Source organism: Argiope bruennichi, chromosome 4 (assembly GCF_947563725.1).
Source record: "Argiope bruennichi chromosome 4, qqArgBrue1.1, whole genome shotgun sequence".
Taxonomy (NCBI): Eukaryota; Metazoa; Arthropoda; class Arachnida; order Araneae; family Araneidae; genus Argiope; species Argiope bruennichi.
In genome coordinates, this window is record NC_079154.1 from 107,088,107 (window position 1) to 107,114,016 (window position 25,910).

The 25,910-nt window shown below is 30.3% G+C and overlaps 1 protein-coding gene across 2 annotated transcripts in view; it reads right to left on the reverse strand.

The window, feature by feature from the left end:
• Positions 1-2,749: 2,749 nt before the first annotated feature.
• Positions 2,750-25,910, reverse strand: part of LOC129965526 (ras-related protein Rab-13-like) — a 37,306-nt gene continuing 14,145 nt past the window's right edge. Inside the window, exons 1-6 of one of the 2 annotated variants that reach the window (XM_056079498.1) lie at positions 23,749-23,902; positions 17,825-17,875; positions 10,615-10,735; positions 7,568-7,692; positions 7,307-7,431; positions 2,750-3,983 (exon numbers count right to left, since the gene is read on the reverse strand). In XM_056079498.1, coding sequence (XP_055935473.1) covers positions 3,744-3,983; positions 7,307-7,431; positions 7,568-7,692; positions 10,615-10,735; positions 17,825-17,875; positions 23,749-23,794 — 708 coding nt within the window. In that variant the 5' untranslated portion in view covers positions 23,795-23,902 and the 3' untranslated portion in view covers positions 2,750-3,743. Of the gene's footprint in view, positions 3,984-7,306; positions 7,432-7,567; positions 7,693-10,614; positions 10,736-17,824; positions 17,876-23,748; positions 23,903-25,910 lie in introns of those variants that run through there. The other variant, XM_056079499.1, reaches the window with a different exon arrangement.

Sequence of the window (25,910 nt, forward strand, 5' to 3'; positions counted from 1 at the left end):
CAGAACAATGCGCATGCGTGAATTTTCTTCGGAAACTTCTTTTCCTTTTCCAGCTGTGTTGCCATAGAAACCGGCGCACAGCTGTTTACACGTTTATGTTTATCTATTCAGATTTTATAATATCTAATCAGAGTAACGGTGAATATCAGTGTTTTCGTGTTCGTCAATAAATGTTAATTTTTTTAATAACATGATTAACGAAAACAGAGTCACTGAGCATTTAAACCTTATGGGAACTAAAAAATATCTTTCTTAATTTATGTAATATCTCAAGAATTTGTCGACCAACCAGTTCGCCAATCTTAATGCTCGTTAAAATTTTATATTTAAATATTTTATGCAATTCCTACTTTAATAGCTTCTTCATCAAAATATTTTAAAACTTCAAATTTTGATAGTCATATAATTCACTCATAATATTATAAAGGCCTTCAGTCATAACGTGATATGTATCTCTCTAATTTTCTGTTAACACCCGTAGAATTTATGTTTTAAATTAAAGTGGAAAGAATTAATCTGCAATTAATATAATAATATTTTTTACTGAAACAAAGAATTTTTTTATAATCTGATTAATGAAAATAGAGTCACTCAGCGTTTAAACTTTATGGGCACTAAAGAATATCCTTTTCAATTTACGTATTATCTCAAGAATTTGTCAACAAAATTTTCTTAGATTCATCATGAGCAGATCGATTCATTAACAATGTTTACTTTTAAATGCATCAAACACTAAGAAAATGAAACGAATCGTTTAAAATAGACGGTTTAAAACAGGTTTTAAAAAAACTACTTAAAAAACGATGCACTTAAAACTATAAGCATATACAAAAAATATATAACTAACATAAATACATTTTAATTACAAAAACATGCAACGAACCTAAAAAAAATTTAAATCCAGTCCGCATCGGTTGATAATAATTCGTCAACACAATGCGAAATTCAGAACACAAAGCGCATGCGTGAATTTTCAACGCCAGTTACGTAACGCAAATACGTTATTTTTTTTCTACGCCAGTTGGGGTAACGCTATGCGGATTAGAAATTTTTAATTTCCTTTATTCTGTTTTATTTTTATTCAAAAGTTCTTCAGAATGAATCTGAAGGATCGATTAATTAACAATGTTTAATTTTAAATGCATCAAACATTAAGAAAATAAACAGAATCGTTTGAAATAATCCGCCGAAAAATACTAACCCTAGCCTCATTACTGTTGGGAGAAAAAAAACCCCGGAAGCCTTACTCATTTGGCGATGGCGAAAATGGAAGATTTTTTTGGCGGAAAAGTTGGCGGTGGGGAAAATGAAAGATTTTTTTGGCGGGAAAGTTAGTTTTTAATTAATAATTAAAATTCTAATTAAAATTTCAAAAAAAGGGACCCCAGGTGCACATTCCCGACCTCTAAGGTATATATGTACCAAATTTGATAGCTGTATGTCAAACGGTCTGGCCTGTAGAGCGCCAACACACACACACACACACACACACACACACACACACATTGAGCTTTATTATAAGTATATAGATATAGATATAGATGGTCTGTTTTTACGGTTTCCTTTTAGAATTTCTTTTCTTTAGAATAATTACTTTACTACATAACGTTATATCACTACTTTGAAAGCAAAATAAATAAATAAATAAAAATGTCCTTAGATACGTGCTAAAATAAAAGAGAAAGTAAAATAACGGTAGAGTAGTTCAAAATCTTAAAGTACAGCAAATGAGTACTTAAAAATTGTTTTTATTTTAAAATCATCTGTCTTAAATGATTTAAAGAATTAATAGCACTTGAAGGGAAAACTATACAAAAATGCTATTGATATCATTGAAAAGGTAATGGTTAGAATGCTAAGATGACATAAAAATATTTTTGGATTAATTTCGTGAGAAATCACTGAAAAAAAATGCAAAATTTTAGTTAATTTCTCATAGACAGAAGCCATTGCTGTTATCGAACAGTTGTTTCATTTGCTCGAAAAAGATTTATCTTTTTAATCGTTGTTTGAGCGATTGATCAACGACTGCCTTAAGATATTGTTAAATTATTGCTGTAATAGCATTCAAAGATGTATACTAAAATAAATGGGAAATTTAAAAAAAAAAATAGTTGTGGCATCTGTCTGAAATATCTGTGCATATCCTTAATTCAAATTAGCTTGCATTAAATGTTTTTAAAAAATTAAAAAGAATTGAAAAAAATCACATAAAAGAAATTGGTGTCGTTGTAAAGGACAAATTATTGAGATGGCTCATAAATATCTTTTTTGGATAATTTCTTAAGAAATTACAATGGAAAATGGCAAAATTTTGATTGATTTTTAATTAATTGAACATTTAATTAGTTTTTAATGTTTTGAATATTTGATAATATTCTTTCTCTTGTTTTGAATAACAATTCTGTTGAATTTGGCCTAATTGTTTTCGAAAAGATATGAAATACAAGCATACGAGCACAATCACAATGCACTAATTTAAAGAATGATCCTTAGAAATATTATGGAATAATAGTACAATTTTTTGTCTCGAGATCTTTATTATATGGCATTTTTCAGACGGAATCAAAATTTAATTGAAATTAATCAATTAACTGAGAATAGGTTTTAATAATAATTAAATATTTTTGCTGAGAACGCACATCTATACAAAATTTTAGAACTCACATCCTAAATATCAGAGTAAGAAATCAATCAATTTTTTTCCCACAAACAGAAGTAAATAAATAAAAAACTTATAAAAAATTCCCATTCATCTGAATCGCAACTATATTTTTTTAAATAAAAGTATTTATAAAGGCAGCAAATCTGTATTCGAATTAATAATGCAAGTATAGTTCTCAGTTCTATGTTCAATATCGACACACACACACTAAAGAATATATTTGTAGAATAGCAAACAAAACATCATGTCAGAATTTTTTTTTTTTTTAAATTTCAAAGATATGGAAATTTTTTTATTATTAATTAAATTTCTAATTACTCATTATTAGTAATTACGAATCATAGCAATTGCTAATGGCTAATTACTAGTCATGTCATATCCACGCAATATTTTCTCCACTACCAGAATATATTTTAGCAGTCTACCAAGGAGGAAAATCAATAGCAGAAACGATATTTTGGTCAGGAAGAAAAAAAGATATTAATTTTGTCGTTGACCTTGATCTTTTCTATACTTTATTCTACACTGAATTTTTCGAGATTAATCTCAGTTTCTGTAAAATTTTGTTTTCTATGTTTCTTGTTTTTTTTGTGGCCTTTTTCAATTTAAACCTCTTTTCATTGACCGATATTGATCTTTGAGTTTTGTAACCTTTCAATAAATAAAAAAGGCAGGCTTGAAAGGCACATTCTTTATACAATACAAAATATCACAGTGCAGAGGAGGTATTAACAATTAAAGTAATATAATCACTAGAGAACCATCGTTGAGAATTCCTACTTCAAAAAATGAAATTTGGTTGTCACTACCTGAATTGTCTTATAATTTTGTTAAGTGTCTTATATATATAAGCACACAACAAAGGTGGGCAAAGCAAGCATTTGTTCCAGCTGTCTTGCAATGGAATGCATATCATATAAGTTCTACTTCCTAATGCTATCAGGCACAGATATTCCCCAAGGCTCAGTATTGTGCCTTGGCTTGACTACATAAATAATTGCCCAAGGCACAGTAAAACCTGTTGATTTTGTCTTTACCAAATTTCAAAGCTTTGAGAGATTTTTTACCCTAATGTTTGTTAGCAGCAACTTTGTTTTTTCGGTTTTGGTTTTTCGGCCCTCAATTTTATCTTATGAATATCGTCTCCAAAATCATCTTCAAGACGAATTATAGGTGGTAAACTGTTCTCATCTTGCTTCTGTATATTCTCAGCTATCGCACTGTTCGGACTTACTGCTTTGATTTCACCATTTGAAAGTTCTTTGAAAAATGCGATTTTCTTTCTTTCTAGTGCTTTTAGTGCCAAATTCTTAAAAACCTAGAAAAAATAAAACATTTAATTAATTATATTTAAGTAATTATAAATTTTTTTTAAACAATACGTGATCACCAGATGCCATTATTTTTACATTTATACATCATGCTTATTAAAGTCGAGTGCATTTTAAAATTATTATTACTTCACTTGGAAATGACCATTGACTGTTTGATGAAGTATTTCGTCTGAGTGAAAACATGCTGTTAATTCAAACAGGTAATGATTATTGCTTAGTTGGTGGAATTAAGGATAGCTATGCTTACTGAAGTACTTTTGCTGAATCAATGACTGTTTTAGAATTAATCCCCCGAAGAAATTCCATAAACTATTATAAAAAACAAAAATCATTACATTCCTAAAATTCCAGCTATTTTTTAAAAAACACGAAATTGTACTCTATATAAATTAAATGCTAACATATATCAAACAAGATTCATTTTTATTATTTATTGCTAAATGGAAATATTCAAATGCAAATAAGTCAGATAGATTACTTTATTGGACGTTTTTACAGCTGCACAAAACTGGAGGCTTCGCTTAAGTAATTAATGGAACTGCTAAATATTATTAGAAATGCTTAGAAAGAACACACACACACACACACACACACACACACACACACACACACACACACACACACACACACACACACACACACACACACACACAAACACACACACATAAAAAAAAAACTAAATTTCTATTCAGAAAATTCAAAACTTTCCATTCCTGAAAGTACCTAAACTTCTATTCATTCACAGAAATGAAGATGTAAGAAAATTCAATAGTTATGATAGAAATAGTTATTCAATAGGCAATTTAATCGAGCGCAAAAATAGATTTAAACTTCGTCAGATAGAAAATCGCTGCCTTGCTTATTGAAACTGATGTTTATTATCATATGAGAACATGGCGTTGTTTTAGTTAGGGGATTTTGAAGCTCTAAATCGCGTAGGTAATGGATATTGAAGCTCGAAATCGCATAGGCAATGAATATTGAAGATCGAAATCGCATAGGCAATGAATATTGAAGATCGAAATCGCATAGACAATGAATAAAGCATAAATGGCAATTTTCATCATCATCTTTTAATCGCATATCTTTTTTACCTACTTTTACCAGTATTGCATTATTATTATGAATGCTTCTTTGAAAGCAGATGCGTTTTTAAAAGGTTGACATAGAACTATGACATCATAGCTGATATTTCATCTCAAAATCGGTCAAGCTAAAAAATTTTGTTTTCCAGCTAGAGAAATTGAAAATGAAAGTGGAAAAAAAATTATATATATATATATATATATATATATATATATATATATATATATATATATATATATATATATATATATATATATATATATATATATATATATGTAAGGATATTAAAAATTGCCTATTAAAATGTTTTTAATATTATGATGAATTTTGTCAATGTCAAAGTAAAAAAATAAATAAATAAATAAAAATCACAGCTTTCTTTGGACATTGGGTACTAAAGTAGGATTTTCCACTTCATCTTTGATTATATGGACATTTTTTAATTTTCATGGTCTGTAATTTGCAATAGACTGATTAAATTAAATTAAGGGTTCTCCAGTTTTATCAAATAAAAAATGAAATTTTTAAAAATTGTATTTTTTATATCAATAATTTAACAGCTTAAAAACATTAATATTAATGTTTCGTTTACCCTTAATAACTGAAAATTGAAAGGTTTTAAAAATCTACTCAATTACAGAAAATAATGCTGCATTTAAATTTTTAAGAATAACGATTACAATACGGGAGATTTTTTGAGTACAATTAGTTTTAACTGTTAACAGAAAAAATGAATAATTGATATGTATACTGCAAAATGGGTGATTTTAAGGTATTAAAGTCCGGATGCCTTTTTTAAAAAATATTTTTCAAATGATATCTATGAGGAAACTTATTATATTATTCAAAGAAATAATTCATAATTTAATTATTTTTAAGTATTTAATAAAATCAATTCAACAACAATAACCGAACAATAATCAATCAACAAATAATTGAAGTATTTCATTCTCCGGTTTTCATAATCATTGGTATATTGGCCAAGACCTGAAGTAAAAATTCAGAAATAACTCACAATTCTTATAGACTGCAGGAGTTTTAATGTAAAATTTTCATTATTATTTTGAATTTTGATGTTTTTGAAAGCTTAAAACATGTATATCATAACAATGTTCCATTATTGTAGTTATATTTTGATTCTTTTATTAGTGTTATATACTAAATGTATGCAAAATTTCAGGCTGATATTTTCAAAAGTATTTTAGTAACAGCGTTTGAAAAATAATTATTATTATTTATTTTTTTTGAAAAACCACATTTGTAAAGAAATGGATTTAAAGTTTTTTTTCTTAATATGAAAAGTGAGTTGAAAAAAAAAAAGATTTTCTTCGAAACTTTCTAGATTTTTAAACTATTCTTCCTTAATCTGAACCTAATCTCTTTTTTAAATCTTCAATTTTGGATTTTTTTTTGTTCCTTTCCTCCTTTCTAATATATATATATTATATATTATATATATATATATTGTGATCTAATATGCAATTGGTATTGCAAATTTTACATATTTCCACGAATTTTTTAAATTTAAAATGTATGTTTACTAGTCTTTAGATACTGTAATAAATTAGTATTTGCCATAAGTACGCTTGCTATATTTTATTGTCAAAAGTTACAACATCAGTGCAAAATTAAAACGCTAACATTTAGAATTATCTTAGACATTAGAGTTAACATTAGAATTATTTGCAACAATGTCATCAAACGCAAAGAAATTTATACAACAAAACTATTCCTTAATAATATATAGTGTATAGTAAAAGAAGTGAAATAGGTAAAACAATAATTTTAAAATAAGCTAAATAATAAAGTGTTGTTTGCAATTCATCTTCATCTGTTAAATTATATTCAAACGTCTATAATTTAATTTCTTATCATCGTAGACAAAAAGAAAATCGATGTTTTGAACATAAAATAACAGTCATTCAAATAAAATATCATGATCCTGGTTGAAAGTATGTATTCAACATAAGTCGATGATTAAGAATCTTAATGTTATATTATGAATGAAGCTGTGGTCTTAACTTAGATAGAAAATGAAACAGTTAGTCGATGTTCATAAACTTAGATTATTTATAATGCAGTTTAAAGTATACAAAAAAAAAATCCGTCACTTTTTGTTATAGAAGAGTTTTGTTTGTGAAAGGAGTTATGATGAAATATAGAATATGATATATTAGAAAATAATTTCATATATCTAATTAAATATTAAATCGAATCCTACTTCATCAACGTTTTCATTTTTCTTTGCACTTGTTTCCCAGCATTCCAATTTCTCTTCTTGGGCATATTTTTCGACTGTGCTTCGATTCACTTGGTTACTCTGTAGAAGATCAGCTTTATTTCCAACTAAGAAAAAAATGATTTAAAAATAATTAAAATAAATAAATATTTAAACCACAACTCCATTTTAAATTATTATCCAAAAGAAAAATGATAATTTATTTTCAAAAAATTATTAAAAAATTTAATAACTTTTAGGTACCTATAAATATTGTAGCTCCTTCATTTATCTCTTTTAATTCAGACAGCCAACTAGAGAGTTTCATAAAGGTTTCCAAATTTGTCATATCATAGGCCAAAAGTACGCCATCAGCTTTCCTGAAATACCTGGAGTAATGAAATGAAGATTTAAACTTATAAGAACATTCCAAAATTTCCAATATATCATAGAAATATTTTTAATTATAATTTAACATCCATATAATTGGTGGGTTTTATTACCATAGGAAAATTTATTGGAATTTTTTGTCAGAATTAATATTTGTTTTTTCTGAAATAAAAGAATAATTATGCAGGCCTTATTAGCACAGTAAGCTCAACAACATTGTCACGATGTCTCCACAATATTGGCCAGCATTCAAAATACCGAATAACAACGGGAAGATATCGTACAATATCTTATGTTAATAGGGGGATGAGTCATTGATTAATATGCTTAGTAATTTTGTAGTGTATGAGACCAAGACGAGTCAGTATGGTAGATAATATATTTAATGGTAAATTAATGTATTTTATAATATTATGAATATTTTATTTAGATAATTTATCATACATTCCAATCAATATCTTCAAAAATTCCAATTCCAGTATACCTAAAATATGCTAAGTAGGTCATTGCAACAAAATAATAATTTTATTCTCAAAATCTCCGCCAAGTTTACATATAACCTCATGGAAACTTTTCTTGTGTGTGTTTGTGAGTTTATTGTGATAATGAATATACACTCATGTCCAAAATTAAGGTCACATAAAAGTTTTTCAAAGTAATTCTAAATGGCTACCAGTAAAATTTAAACGAATTATATTTTATATATTGTGAAGGACCGCTAACACGATATTAATCTTTGTTGTGGAAAAAAATGTTGTTTAGCATTAGTTTTTGAGGAACTACTGAAATTAGACTGTTTAGGCATCTGGGATTTTCACCTGCAATTTTGTGAATATTGCATTAAAACAAAAAAATTTAACCTGTTTTCAGTGAAAATGAGTTCTCGTAATCGTCTAAAAGATTCCTTGAGATGGAGAGCCGTTGACAGGCTTGAAGCTGGGCAGTCGCAAGCGGAGGTGGCTCGATGGTTACAAGTGGCACCGAAAGTGGTATCCAGGTTATGGAATCAATTCCAAACAAGTGGTACAGTAACCAGGAAGGCCGACCAAGGCCGTCACAGAGCAAAGACGACTGCACAGGATTGCTATTTGGCATTAAGCGCACGACGGCATAGACTGACAACGGCTCCTCAACTTGCTCGTGACCTTGCTACTGCGTCTAGAATAAGAATTTCCACACAAACAGTATACAGACGTCTAGCAGAGAGGGCCCTTTATGCCCGGGGACTAGTTGAGTGCGTCCCTTTGACTGCATCCAACAGAAAAGTACGGTTGTTGTGGTGCCGAACACATCAGTCTTGGGCACATCAAGAATGGGGGCGTGTTCTTTGCAGTGATGAGTCGAGATTTACCACACAGAATGACACTCGCCGAATCTTCATCTGGAGAGAGCGAGGAGCTCGCTATCATCCCTCCTACATAAAAGACATCGACAGATTTGTTGGCAGAGGAATCCTTGTCTAGGGTGGCATAATGTTGGGCAGTCGTACACCACTGCACGTCTTTGATACGGGTACTGTCAATGCACATCGCTATAGGGATGAGATCCTTGAAGCCTATGTGAGATTGTTCCGGGGTGCTTTTGGCCCAAACTTCATGTTTATGGACGATAACGCGCGTCCACACAGAGCCCAGATTGTTGTTGATTTTCTTGAGGAAGAGGATATTCGACGTATGGATTGGCCCTCGAGGTCTCCGGATCACAGTCCTATTGGACATGTTTGGGGTGGTCTCGAAAGAGCCATTTCACAGCGTAACCCCTCCCCCTCCTAATACCCTCCAAGAGTTAAAAGCCGCGCTTTTGGAAGAATGGGCTTTGTTGCCCCAAGCATTTATTAACACCCTCATAAACAGTATGGAAGCTCATTGTGAAGCCTGTATAGCAATGCACGTGGTCACACTCCATATCCAGACATGCTTTCCCTGAGATAAATGTTTTATCTCTGATTCTTAATTTAACACTTTTTGATATACCCTCTTTCTTAATACCCAATTAAAATCTTTTCCATGTTGTTATGTGTCTATGTTCTTTCTTCCATTGTAGTGTACATCTGAGCCGAATTTCGTGGGAACACAGTGAATAGTTTTTCATTTTTCGCAGATTTTTTGTTTGTGACCTTAATTTTGGACATGAGTGTATTTTTCTATTTGGACTTTTTTTGGCGGTGGTTCTCCTTTATTTTTTGAACTATTAAAACTTTTTCCATTGTTCCTTGAAACACTTATTTACCTGATTTTCTTTGATTATTGACAGTTAACTCTTCCAAGACCTTGGGAAGTATGCTTCCCACCAAATTTATCAATCTTCGAATGAAGTTATATAGAATGGAATAAGTTCTGACGCATTTTTCAATAAGACAGAAACTTAGATGCTTCAGTTCCTTATCTCGCACAAAATGCCGTGTTTGTATTTGCTGCTTAGTTATTAATTAACCAAATTAATTAATTAATCAAATTAAATTTGTCTAATAAGTTAAATGAATCACTTTTCTTAATACAATCTCAATATTAAAAATATTTTAATACACCATGACTAGAAAAAAATGGCCCTTTAAAGGGTTAAGAAAGGTTTCTGTTTATTACTCGAGGAATTTGCAAGAGGAAAAAAAAAGAGAAGTTACAATAATTAATGTGAAAGTAAGAAGATAGAATTTTCGAATACTACGCCTATCTCTTTCAGAAATATATTTAGACAAAACACAACTTTATTATAAAAAACTTGCTCTGTTTGACTGAAGATATTTTTGCTATACATCTTAATTATATCGGATCACAACGAATTTAAGGAAGCCTTTTTTATATTTGTTAATAATAGCTTTTCAAGTTTTGTTTAATATCAGTAGTATAAAGTATACTGAAATGTTAACATATAAAACGAAAAAATACTCATTTTACAAAATATAAAATAGAAAGCATATTTACTCTTTAATAATTGCTTTGAATCTTTCTTGTCCAGCTGTGTCCCAAAGTTGTAGCTCTATAATTTTATCATTTAAAGTAATTGTTTTAATATAGCAGTCTATTGATGTACAGCCGTGTGCTTCTGCAACAGAGAAAAAATGATAATTTATCTAAAAAAACAAATATATAAAAGAATGTATATTTTCAACACATTTCTTTTTATATGATCTTTAAATGCTTGGACAACACAATAAACGTTTGGCACTTTTTGACTAAACTTGATTAATGTTCTTTAATTGAAGTATGTCAGAAAGTTATGTTAGGGAATAAAATTTTCAGTTGGGACAGTTTCTTATGGTGTCACGAGGCAAAAATGGAAACGGTGAACTTTCAAGCAATAATACCATTCTGTTATATATCGAATACCACCATTTTTCTATAAGCTGTTCAATATAGAACATAAAGAGATTTTAAATATGACAATTGTTAAGGAATTTAATTAAAACTATGGATTTTATATGGAAGATTTAATTATACATCAAGTGCAAAAACAGGAGTAAAAAATTATATTTATCAATCTAATTTTTCACATGAACCTGAACAGAATCATTGCCATCACGTTTATTGAAACTCCTTTTCCGAAATGTATAAAAAATAGAAGGAAATTGCTTGGTAATGTCATAGAGAATGATTCGATACATCTTGTCAGAATCTTTTCAATAAGTAATGGCCATTTATGAAAGTGGCAGGAAAAATCCTGCTTTAACGTTTTAACTATTACGTTTCATGTGTCTATAATTTACAGATATTCCAGTGCCAAACATTATCGATTCCTGTTCGTGTGGGAAAAGAAATCTTTTGGGACAGGATCACTAGGCCAAAGTTATTAAAAACATCTGATATTTTAGAAAAAAATAGCCTTTTATGCTCAGAAGAAATTGGCAATTCCATTTAATATGGAACAGCTGCTGTATTTGTAAATCATGAGTGTGTATTCCATGCTTGTATTCTCCATGTTAATGAAATGGATTCTTAAATTTCGAATTTCAAAAGCCCCCAATACCCTCCTATGTGTGACGAACAACGTCATTTTTTTTAGCTCCAGATCAGTAATTGACTGCGCTTATAATTCTCACAATGGTGAGAATTATAATGTATTGTCGTATTATTATTATTATTGCATTGTCGTCTCTCTTCAATGCATTGTCGTAGCATTGTTTTGTATAAATCCTAGTCTAACAAACATAAGATTTGCATCAACTAAAAATTACAAAATTGGCATTCTTGGAGAAGAGAGAATCAATGGTGAATTAATAGATTCTCATTTCATTTTCCTGTACACTGTAGCAGGCTTGCACGAAAATTGTGGAGTTCATATTGCCAAATATCCTAATTTTTCTTTGAAGAATTTAAAATCGTGTAACTTTTGTTATGAAACTTCTCTGTTTCGCAATTTTTGAATAATTATAATTTTTTGATATATCTCATTTTAAAGAGATTCTAATGTTAACCGTGAATTCTCCCTAGTTTTTAAAGTTAAAATTTAGTTTCAATATTGTAGTGATTGGATTTTGAAGCGTTAAGAAAATAAACGTTCATAGATGGCGCTAGGCAACTAGCGCGAGTGTAATTCAAAGAGTGAGGTCATTCGAATGTTGGCTCTTGGTGGAGAAGGAGTTACTGAGCAGAGTAACTCGAACGAATCTGAAATAAATCTGTTAAGTTTTCTATTTGCCTAATTTTTTTCAAAGCACTCACGAACCAGCCACGACATTTGGCGCAGTGCTATTTTCGACAGGATTGAGAATCGAGTGCTATTTTTGACGAACTTGAAATCGAACTTTATTTGATAAAGGTGTGTGCTTTCGGTATCGATATGGCCTTCCTAGGCAGTGCGAAAAAGGAAGATTTGAAGTTGTTGGCGGAAGAGCTGGGTGAAACTGTTTCATTAGAGATGAAAATTGTGGACTTAAAAAAATTAATTATTGGAAGTGAAAATTACGAGGAAGAGTTTGTGAAGAAACAAATGATAGTTATCATAGAGGATAGAAAAGAGAGAGAAGATCAAAAACGAAAGCAAGAAGAACGAGAATTTGAAGAAAGAAAAATTAAAGAAGAACGAGAATTTGAAGAAAGAAAAATTAAAGAAGAGTGGGAATTGCAGGAGAAAAAGGCACAAGAAGAACGAGAATTCGCACTTGAGAAACTGAAGCTGCAATATTCCAGTGTACCCGTGGATGTCGAATTACCAACTCCCAAGATAGAACTCAGGCACGTGATGCAAAAATTCGATGAAAAGAACAGTGATATCAGTTTATATTTGCTGTTGTTCGAGAGACAAGCCGAGTGGGCTCAAATAAAACGAGAAGATTACGTGTCGCATCTATTAGGATTATTGCCAACGGATATAACCCAACTCATCGCTCGAGAGCCAATCGAGAAAGTTAAGGACTATGACCACATCAAGAGTTTATTAGTGAAACGATTTAAACTCAGCCCGGAAAAATTCAGGCAAAAGTTTATGACTCATTTTAAAAGACCGGAGACTACCTGGTGCGATTTTACTTACGAACTTAAAAATTATTTTGAGCAATGGATTCAAGGATTGGAAATAACTACTTTTGAAAGTTTGTCGGGTTTAATCATAACAGAACAGATAAAGCGAAAAGTACCTACGGATATTAAAGAACATTTTATTGATGTTTGGTCACAATTCACGAATCCAAACGAAACTGCAAGCAAATTAGATGATTATGAAAATGTGCGATCAAACTGTGTGAGGAAAAAGAAAGAACTACATCAAGAGAATAACTTTTCTAAACATCAAACCTACGACGAAAGAGAAGAGAGACATTTTTCGGAACGGAAATATGTACCCCCGCATCAACGAGAATTCAGAAACAAAAACTTTCATAAAAACGAAACTACAAATTCAAGAAAAGTAACAAGGGACTGTTACGTTTGTGGATTGTCGCATTTTGCTAGAGACTGCCCAAATAGACATAAAAAATCGCAGTTGAGAGAATCAGCGGCAGAAAAGAAACGGGAAGACATTTTAACCGCGGAAATTCAGTCGGAATTAATTAATGGTGAAAAAAGCTTAAATATCAACCCTTTACAATACGTTGATATTTGTGTGGACAATAGAGAACTGAAAACCCTAGTTGACTCAGGTGCTATGATACCAGTTTTAAATTCTAAATATGTGTCGAGTGAACAAAAAGAAAAAGGAAAAATCATTTTAAAAAGTGCATTTGGAGAAAGGATTAACGCTACTCTTTCGAGTTTCCAAATATCATTAAAAGATAAAAACAACGAAGGATTTTACAGACATATTGAGATAGTTGCAGCTGTTACGGATAGAATTCAAGAGCAATTCATCATCCCACCCTCTGTATTAAATTTATTGGGAGAAAGCATAAACCACATCCGCAGCCAAAACTCGTCTGGATTAGAGGCGCCGATGGAAGAGAGCTTTGATGAATTTATGATTTCTTGTGGAATTAGTCAGAGCGAAGAACAACCGATCGGAAATGAAAGCGATTCTTTGGATAAGAAAAACAAAATTAATGCGTTGAAAGAAGAACAAAGAAAATGTGATACTTTGCTGTCAGTAAGAAAAAATTTATCTCTTGGAAAAGGAAACTTTTTTATGAATGATGAATTAATATTCCACCGGGATAAAATATTAGGCGAAAAAGTGAATCAGTTGGTTTTGCCCAAAAATAAGAGACAGCAAGTTCTTAAATTAGCACATGAATCAATTTTCGGATGCCATATGGGATTAAAAAAGACTAGTGAAAGAATTAAATACAGTTTTTATTGGCCAAATATGACAGATGATATTAAAAACTTTTGTAAATCCTGTAAAGAATGCCAGTTGAGGAGTTCAGAAAAAATGATTGATAAAATTCCTATTACTCCTGTTCTCCGTCCGGAATTGCCATTTGAGATAGTAAATATAGACCTAATAGGACCCATTCTGCTCGTCGGCATAAGTATGTATTATGTCTAATGGACCAGCATTCTCGATGGCCGGAGGCTATCCCTCTTCGTTCGTTAACGGCTAAAGCTACGTGTGATGCTTTATTGGAGATATTCATGCGGACTGGAATACCCAATGTTATTGCAAGTGATAATGGAACGAACTTTATTTCTAAGTTAACCCAGGAATTCATGAAAAGATTAGGTTGTGCTCCCAGATTTACGACGCCTAACCATCCAGCTGGGAATGGCCTTATAGAAAGATATAATAGGGTGTTCAAAAATTCACTCCATCACATTATCAGAACTGATCCGAGTAATTGGGATAAATACATCCCGTATATGCTTTTTGCGTACAGGGAAGTTCCTAACTGTACGACGGGTGTATCTCCATTCAAGTTGATGTATGGACGTGAAGCACGAGGACCTCTCAGTGTTCTAAAATCGAGCTGGTGTGGTGATATTGCCATTCCGTTAAACATGGAGAAATCAGTTGTGGATTATTTACAGGAACAAAAAATAAACTTAGAAAGAGCTGCAGAGGAAGCATCTCTCATTGCTTCTGGTAAACAACAGGCATATGCAGAATATTTTAACCGCCGAACCGCTTCTAAGGAATTTAAGCCAGGTGACCAAGTTTATTTATTAATACCTGATTCATCGAACAAATTGTATGCCCGTTGGACTGGTCCTGGAGAAATTATCGAGCATTGCCTTCCACATTCATATAAAGTAAAACTTAGCGATGGAAAAATTCGGCATTGTCATGCAAATAAAATTCGGAAATACTATCCAAGAATTAATGCTGTAGGCATGATCTTTGAAGATGATGCAGACTTTGGAGAAGTTTATTCATCCCCCAGTTATAAAAATGTATGTTACTGGAAAGAGATATTTGATCAAGTGGATTTGCGACATCTTTCTGAGGAAGTGAAATGTCAAATCCTGAACTTATTGTGGAATCATCATTCAATATTTACCGGACAAGTTAGAGTTGCAAAGGTTGGTCATCACAAGATAAAATTAGAGGACGATAAAGAAAGGAAAAAACCTTACGTGTACAGGATTCCTGAAGCGTTGAAACCTCAAATTGACTCCCAAATCGAAGAACTCCTAAAACTAGATCTAATCGAAGAGAGCTCAGCTGACATTGCTTATCCTATAGTCTGTGTAAACAAGAAGGATGGATCTATCAGGATGTGCGTGGATTATCGAGCTTTGAATGCAGTGACTAAAACCGACGATTTCCCCATGGAAGACGCAACGGAATTAATATATTCCATAGGACAGGCAAATGTGATTAGTTTGTTAGATCTTTTGAAGGGGTACTATTCGCTTCCCATGGAAGAAGATTCGCGGGATTATACATCTTTTAAGACCCATAGAGCACAATATCGTTTTAAGGTAATGCCTTTTGGGCTGAAAAATGCAGCTGCAACTTTTCAAAGGGAAATGAACAAAGCATTGTCGCCATACAGAGAATTTTGCCGTGCTTATATTGATGACATTTCTATATTCTCCAATGATATTTCCTCTCACTTGAAACATCTTCATTTGGTGCTGGATAGATTGGAAGAGCTGCAATTCACTGTTAATCTTTCAAAGTGTGCTTTCACGAAATCTGAAATTTCATACGTGGGACATATAATTGGCTCAGGAAAGCATCAAGCTGATCCAGCTAAGTTAGAAACGATCTCTCGTTTGCCCGTACCTGAAACCAAGAAACAACTACGTAGTGCTCTTGGCCTGTTCAACTATTATCGTGATTATATTGCGAATTTCGCCGAGATTGCCTTTCCATTAACGGAACTAACAAAGAAAAGAAGCCCTGATGTATTACCGTGGTGTGAAATGCATAGTGTTGCTTTTGAAAAATTAAAATCAGCATTGTTACACGCTCCTACTCTACACACTCCGAATATGAGCAAACCCTTTGTGATTCATTGTGATGCCTCGTCAATCGGGATTGGCTCGTGTTTATCACAGACTGTTGGTGGAAAAATGTGCCCTATCGCTTATGCAAGTCAAAAATTAAACAAAAGCCAACAATCTTGGTCGACAATCGAACGGGAAGCATTTGCAATAGTTTGGAGCTTGAAAAAGTTTGAAACCCTTGTGTTTGGATCCGAGATCCACATTTTTACCGATCATAACCCCCTTCCTTATCTGACCAAGTGCGCTCCTCAGTCATCTCGACTACAAAGGTGAGTATTTGCCTTGCAGAGATTCAACATAACATTAAAACATTGCCCTGGTTCTAAAACGCCGCATGCTGATGCTTTGTCACGTTTATTACCAAAATAGACTGAAAAACATTTTTTTAGTAATAATATCATTTTTCTGTTTTATATATCAATATGGGATTAATGACTGTAAAATAATAATAATTTGTGCTTGATATTTATGTATATTTGTTTTAATGTTTTTTTATTATCATTTTCTTAATATGTTGAATAATTGGTATTCGCAAGTTTGGTTAAGAGTATAATGTGCAAAACTATTTGAAATAGGAGTATAACTTTTTCTAGTGTTTGTTATAAATTTTCATTAAGCAGTTTTGGTTGTATTTGAAATATTATTTGAGTAATGTTTATCAAGTGAAATCCTTTCTTAATTATGTATTAATGTTTACTAAGTGATTATATTCATTATAAATTTGTGTTTATTAGTTGATAAGTGATTATATACATTATTAAGTATATATTAACTTATAAGTGAGTTTCTTATTATCAAGATGGTATTTATATTCAATTGTGCATTTCTTATTTTACCTCGTTGCTTTCTTAAATGTTTGTTAGTAATTAGTTATTCATTCGAGTTAACTTTGCATTTGTGTTTATTTTTATTTGGATAATTTGATGTTATTAGATACGTTTTAAAATCCAATTCATAATTTTAATTCAGAGGTATGTTTATGTTTTCATATAAACACTACTCTTACGTTGGGGGTGTAGTGATTGGATTTTGAAGCGTTAAGAAAATAAACGTTCATAGATGGCGCTAGGCAACTAGCGCGAGTGTAATTCAAAGAGTGAGGTCATTCGAGTGTTGGCTCTTGGTGGAGAAGGAGTTACTGAGCAGAGTAACTCGAACGAATCTGAAATAAATCTGTTAAGTTTTCTATTTGCCTAATTTTTTTCAAAGCACTCACGAACCAGCCACGACAAATATTTTTAACAATATATTTTTTTTACGATCTGTAAAGTGATTTGTAAAAAAACATAGAAAATAATCAAATATTACTTACCCCTGAAAATGTTTTTGCAGAATCTCAACATCAAAGAAGTTTTACCGACTCCTAAAAAAATTGTCAGACAGTGAAAATCCATAAATAATAATTTCTCATTTTCTCTTAAGGAAAAAAAAAAAAAGGCCTGATTGGTTTTGATCTTAATATATGTATTTATTTCCTAATTTTCGAAATAAATGATGTCAAGTTAACCAATTTTAAATTAATGACATTATATTGTTATTGGAAACTAGAAGATATCGTCGTTTATCATATTAATATTTCCCATGTTTCTTCACAGTGTAACTATCCATTTAGATGGATTGCTTTCCTGTTGACATTATCTCAGATATAATTGTCAGAGTTATGTAAGCTAATAAGCTAAAGTCTCTGAAACATAATATTCTCATTCCAGTTGGCCGTCATTGCTAATATTTTTTTCAACATTATTTTTATTTAGTATGTAGCGTATTGTTAAGAGCGAGGATAGAACCTGGGACCTTATGGTTCACAGCCGAGTAACATGACCACAATAAAAAAGCAGTTGCTCGTGCAGCGTAGCTGTTATCTGGCTTATAAGCCTTCACCACAGACTCTCCCTCCAGTGAGTCGGAGGTGACGATATGGTGAACGATATGGCTGTTGAGTGGTGATGTATTAGCTGTTGATTCTAATGCGCCTGTACCCATTTGAACAGCGCCAAGCGTTATGGCGAGCGTGTGTGGGTGAGTGGTTGCTGTTGCTGAGTCAAGTGAGTCTGACAACTTTGGTTTGCTGTGTCAAGTGAAACTGGCGACTTTGGTTTACTGTGGGTAGATGGCGCCACAACAGCTGGACAAAGGTTGAAGGTTCATCGTCCGAGTTCATCAATGTAGCGGATTGTTAAGAGCGAGGATAGAACCTAGGACCTTATGGTTCGCAGCCGAGCAACATGACCACAATACAAAAGCAATTGTTCTTGCAGCGTAGCTGTTATCTGGCTTATAAGCTTTCACCACAAGTATTTAGCTTTGAGTATGTTTTTGTTAATGGATCGCTATTTGTTTTATCCAATTTTAGTAATAAGTTTTGATATGGGTGTTCGTGAACATTATAGATAGAGAGGACCCCCCCTGCATGAAAACTGGTATGAACCGGAGTTTAACCCCTTTCTTCGCCAAATTGCGATAACGTGCCAAAGTTGGAAATCTTTATTATGCACTATGATTGGACATCTCTTCCTCGCTTTTAAACATTTCGCAAGACCGTTGTTGGCGATTTTTGAAAATTGTGCCAAGCAGGAGGTTAAACTCCGGTCGTACCAAAAAGAAAATTCATAATATTATTATATATCTACATATAAAATGAATTAAATTTTTTTTATTCCTAAAACACTATGCCAATAGGCATGAGATTTTCCACAACAACAATCATATCCAAGACATAGCAAATAGAATAAAATCCTACATAAACGGGTAGATCTTCTTGTACTATCATAAATAAGATAATGAATACTAAGATAAGAACGCGTGCTCTTTGCATAAATGAAAATATAATACTTTCCTTTCTTAATAAAGATAGCTATGTAACCAATGAACTTCTATTTTATTACCACTTTTATTTTTTTATATCTGAAAGCAATAATCCTGTATTATTACTTTCCAAGCTGTTATCTCGTAAGAACTTTCATTACTACCATGTTTTGGGCAAGAGGAAACTGATAATTGGAGCCTTTACTCTTAAATATATTTTTCATGTATTCGATTAACCCTTCCTAGGGCCTTGAGAAGTATCCTTCCCACCAAATTTATCAATCTTTGTATGAAATTATGTAGGTTGGCATAAGTTCTGACAAATTTTTTTAGTAAGTCAGAAATTTAGATGCTTCAGTTCTTTATCTCACACAAAATGATGTGTCTTGATTTACTTACTTAATTATTAGTTAATATTACTTAATTATTAATTAACCAAATTAATTAATCAAATTAAATTTATCAAATAAGCTAAATGAATCCCTTTTCTTATTCTAATTTCAAGCCTAAAAATATTTTAACATAATATGACTAAAAAAAAATGGCCCTTTAAAGGGATAAAGTAACTGACAGTAGAAGTTACTCTTAAGTTTATAAATAATTGCGAATGTTATAGCATGCTCGTTTTAATTTTTAATATCAAATCTTATTTTGATAATTACTTTAAATATAAAAGATGGTAGAATCTAACAAATCTGGAAAGTATAAAAAAAATATATTCGGTGAAATGAAAAAAATTCGATTGACATTCTGAATTTTTATATTGTTTAAAAAGTGAGAGAGAAAGGGGTAAGCCTTGACTAGGAAACGAACAATATCGATACAGTATGATACTTATTTTTTGCATATTTATTACAATTTCATCGCCTTATCAAATGACGTGCTACATTTGGCAATTGCCTGGGTCATTGTGCGCGAATTCTGCCAATAAAATCCTGTAAGCGTAATTTGGTTTTTATAATCCTTCAACAAAATATTTTTTTTATTTCATAATAAAAATCTAATATGTATTATTTAGAAAGCATTATACCGGAATGTTAATTAAGCTTTCGTCTAAAATGTGAATTCTAATATGAAATGTAACAAAAAGTTAATTTCCAAGTAGAATCAAAACTTGTTTATAAAATATATGATAATAATATCTGAAGAATTTTCACCGGAAGGTCTTTTTTTGTATAATATCGAATATGTTTCAAACTTTGTATAGTATCTTACAGGATTTCTGTCTATTACTTCAATAATAATGATAAATAAGCTGTAAAAAAAAGAAAAATATTAATCTAAAGAAAGATTCTATATTTTCATAAATCCAGTTATCTAACAGAAAAAAAAAATAAATAGAAATTTGAAAAGTGTGAAAAACTTTCATAATTGTTCAATTTCAATACTAAACTGCATCTGAAATTATCACAAAAGAAGTCATAAACAAAAAGATCAAAGAAAAAAATCTTCATAGCAGCTAACAAAAACAGAAGCACGAATAAAATATTTTCAGTCACAATGAAAATTATTTGAATTTTATTACAATAATAAAAGTATTGTAAAATAAATTCAATCATTTTAATCTTTGTTAATATTGTTGAAGATTAATAATTGAAATTAGTATCATAATAATCCAAAGACAAAGATCTATTTTCATATAGAGTCAATTTTGGAATCATATTTGCTAAAATAATAGCTATATAATTCAAGTTTCAGAGCAAGCCTTAACTTGAATTATGAAATATATATTTTTGAAAACTGTATTTATTTTTTTCTCTCTTGAAATCAGTTTGTTAATATTTTGATTAAATGGCTTAATGATAAAATACACATGAAATCATTTATCAAAAATCAATTATTTATCATATTAAATCAGTAATTGCTTTGAAATATATTGTAAAATACTATTAAAATATTTGTAATCTTTATAAAATGAAATGGGTATCATAATAATCAGGAGTCATTGGTCTTTTTTCATAATGTGTCATTTTTAGATTTAGAGTCATTTTAGATTTTCATATTTAGCAAAATAATAGCTACAGATTAGCAAGTTAATAACGTGAATTAAAAAATATGTACTTTTGAAAACATTTTATAGATATTTTTATTATTGAAATGAGCTTAATAATATTTTCATTAAATGGTTTTAAAGTAAAACACGCATGAAAGCAATCATTTATTACCATCATCACATCATTTTATTTTATAATTACTAATTATTAAATTTAAAAGTAAATCCATTTAACATATTAAATTATTCTTCCATCATAAAGTGAATCAGTGTTTCAAATAGTTTATTAATTTTTAAATAATAAAATTTGCATGTACACAACAGGAAAAAAAGTAGAAATAGCTTTTAATGAATTTCGTTTGCTGAATTTCCTGAAAAAATTTCTCAAAACTCGATCAATATGGTGTTATTTTCATTTATAAATAATTAAAAAAAACAGATTTATATTGCTCTATAAATTTCTTAAGTGATTCCTTTAATAAAATTTATGTTCAAAAATGTCTGCTACAAAAAGACGTGGATCAGCAAATAACAAGAAATCTAAATGCTTATGATTTTTGAGAAGAATTTTACCAATTTACAAAAAAAAGAGCTGCGATTATCTTTCAAAGAGTTTCATGTAGCTTTGGAGTCACAGTTTGCCAACTCCTGATAACAAAAACAATGTTTTACGTTTTCAATTAATACCCCCCCCCCTCTCTTTTTTTTTCGCTACAATATTTCTCGAAAGTATCTAGAGTTAACTCAACAACTTCACTCAAGTTTTTTACTAATTAAATTTTTAAAAGATGTAATTAGTAATCACATTTACAAGCTGTAATTTTGTGTCTACTTTTCACAGCCGCATGTCCAAAATAAGATGATTCATCACAATTGCAAAGTCAAAAGTTTTTACGATTACAGTACTTCCGTTTTGTGTGCATTGTATACCGGAAAGTATAAATGATAACTAGATGTTTTCCCCGTCTGAGATGTGTAGAACTGAGCCGACAACTGAGAACTGTGAACTTTGAAATGCAATTGCGAGTATTTGGATTTCCTCAAGGTCACTGCAACAGGAAGCTGAACCTCTTCCACACAGGCTCAAAAATAAGCTTTTGACTCACCAGATGGATAAGAAACGCGTGATTACAGAATCTAAGTTATCTATTTTATTATAAACGTTCATTTTCAACATCGAACGACAGAAAATAAAATTAAAATGTTTTTAAATTTGTAATTCGCTCTGGCATGATCACACAAATTTAAATTCAAAATTGAATATATTTTAGGAATATGAAAATACAGATTTTTCTGATTTGATTATTTTATTCTTAAAATTAAACTTCCATTAAAAAATTACTGAAATTACAGGAACGAATTTTTTGAGTATATCTAACAGATCTTCTTTAAATATACTTCGCGGATCTTAAAATAAAAAAAAAAAATTATGTTTCTTAAAATAAAAAAAAATATTCGTATTTATTTCTTTACATTTACACAATTCTTAAATGCACGTGACTTGGAATTTTTTAAATTGGAATTTTTAAAACAACATACATTGTATGCAAAACTTTAAAAAAATCGTAAAAAACAAAGCGGGGGTTGCCCTGGTTGATTCAGCATGTTTGTAAATATAAATACAAAATGTGATTATTAATAAATTTCATGTTCTAAACCGAGCAATTACGAATGTATTTCAAATGTCTTCTCCTACGTTTTTTTTAAACTAATTTGAACATGCATCACTTCCTACTAGGAATTCCTGAGACGGGGAAGTCCCTTTAATAAATGTGCACAACATCTTTTGTATTTTTGTTCAGTTTCTATTGTGGAAAGATTTGATTGTGATATATTTGTGGATACCGTTAAATTTGGTTCTGTAGGATATACATATCTGCAAAACTGAGGAAGAAACTGACACAGTCTTTCTTTCATCTACATAGGGAAAAATTCGCAGAAAACTATTTCAACAATATCTTTCAATAATATAAATAAATGGAATATTTAAGAAACGCAGTGACTGTTTCAAATTCTAATCATTAGCTTTATTAAAAAATAAATAAATAAAATCGTTTTATAATTAATTCAATTCAATTTATTAATACCTAATAATTTTTAATACAATTTACTAATAAAAATTAATCTATTGTAATAAAAATTCAACGAAATCAAAATTTTTTTCCCAGCATACTACATTAGCATTTCCCATGTTAAATAAAATGTTAAAAAATTATTAAAATAAATAATTCATTTAATAAGTAATATTAACTTCCAATTTTATACGGCGCTAAAAAATAATCTTCAACGATAAGAAAATGATTTATCTTCAAAATTTTTTAATCACTGATTTCAAACTTTTATTTTTATTGAAATGAATTATGAAACAACGATTTTACTAATTTCTTTCACTACAAATTCAGAAAACATTACATTTAAACGATTTCAAAGCAACTTACCGCTTTCTCCAAGCATTATAATGGATAATTTGTGATCGGCAACCATTTTACTTTAAGAACTTGTAATCTTAGTTTATAACGAACATAAAACTAACAAATATAAAACATTCCTTAGACTGAAACGAAGTCACACATCAAAACTGATAAAAAGCGCATGCTTTCTTTATCATTCTGCTAATCAGCTCTCTCAGCTTTGTGATAGACCGACCTTCACTCGAATCCGTTGGGTTCATTGCTGTCAGAAGAGCGTAAAAACTGACATTAAGAAAGAAAAAAGTGGATTACTGCGCATGTCATTGTGAAAGTAAAAGTAGATGAAAATTACAAAAGGCGAACGAAAATATCGAAACGAATCAATAGAAAGGACGATTATAATAGCGAACTCAACAACTGTAAAAATCTACAGAAGAGTCATAAGAATTATAATTGAGTAAAAAAAATATTATTTACTGATTGAAGCGATGCATTGCATCCCCCTCTTCCCTTCATTTTATCAAAATATATTCAGATGCAGAATACACCTACTTCTGAAGAAATTATATTTAAATGAACAGACATTCTGGATTAGATGTCGAAACTTTCTTCCGAATTTGAATTACTACGAAACAGTAATTACTAACAGTACAGTAATTATCTAACAGTACTAATTAAAACACTAATTATCTAAAATTTCATGTTTCAGCCTTATATAAATCTGTTTCAGCTTTAAATAAACTGAATAGCAATAAGTGGCAACACAGAAATAAAAACATCCAGTGCATTTTTTAAACAGCAATAGTGAATTTTAGCGATTTGAAAAATGATTCAAAAATGAAAATTTTTTTTAATTATTATTTTAATACAGCGATAAATTATTCTTGAAGTTCAACAAATTCATTTCCAGATTTTTGGAAATGAATTATTCTTGAAGCTCAGCAAATTCTTTTCTAGATAACAATATGTAATATTATAAATCTAATGAACCGGTACTTAGAATATTATAGATGAATATTAAGTTGAATATCCCTGGTCACACACACACACTAAAAGTCATATTCCTTCGTTTAGATACAATTTTAACGATAAGAATAAATAATGCATTGTCATTTTCAGTTGTTATCAAATGCTTCAGCAGTCATTAAATGTGTAATTTTAGTAAAAAATATTTATCCATTTCCATTTCATCCTATACTTCGGTTAATTAGCAATTACTCAACTATTACGAGCAATCGCCATTTCAGGAATAAGAAACCAATAATGTTCGATATCAATTCTTTTTTTTTCTCATGCTTTTATTAAAGTCTTATATAATGTCGTTGAGACCATTTACTAGATTGTTCTCGTTTTTTTTTATTGTATTGAGTTTGTTAATATTTATTTCTATCTCGTTAAGGAATGAAATACCTTGCTTCTGAATTATGTGTGTGTCTGCGTGTGTTAAAGCCGACAATTATGTTAAAGTTGAGGAACTTACTACTTAGTAAAATAAAAAAAACAACAACTTGAAAGATGATGTTTACTTAATTTTATAAATAATATTGTTTCATCATATTTGTATAGATATGATGAATACTACATAATTGTAAATATTTTGATAATACCTTATTCTGGTTCAATTGTAAAGAACTTGAATAAATGATGTTGCCAACTTTCCTATACCTCAAATTAAAAATAGATAATATAATATTACTAATTTAAACATATTGTAATATAGCTGCCCTTAGTGACCAAATTATGAAATGTGTATAATTTTAATTAGATCTCTTATGTATAACTTCATGTTTATCCAAGAAAATGCTGCTGCTGTAACAGATATAAAAACTTTATTGTCTTAATAATTTTATACCTATTCGGTTCATTGCTATATTTGTGTATGATTCCCGTAAAAAAATACTTTTAAGCACCAAATGTGGATAAACATTAAAGTCATGTTATTTTGATGACTTATTATTATTTTTTTATTATATGAATTTACTTACCTAATAGAATCAAGTCCACTAAAATAATAAAAAAATAACTGCCGATTAAAAATATAACCGTCTCCGATTTATTTATCATCTAACTTTCACGGTATCAAACTTCATTTTCTAATTCTTTTAAATATGAAATATAATCTTTCTTCCATTCTTTTTACAATGGAAAATTGCGCGATAAAATATTTCATAATGCATTTCGTTTTATGT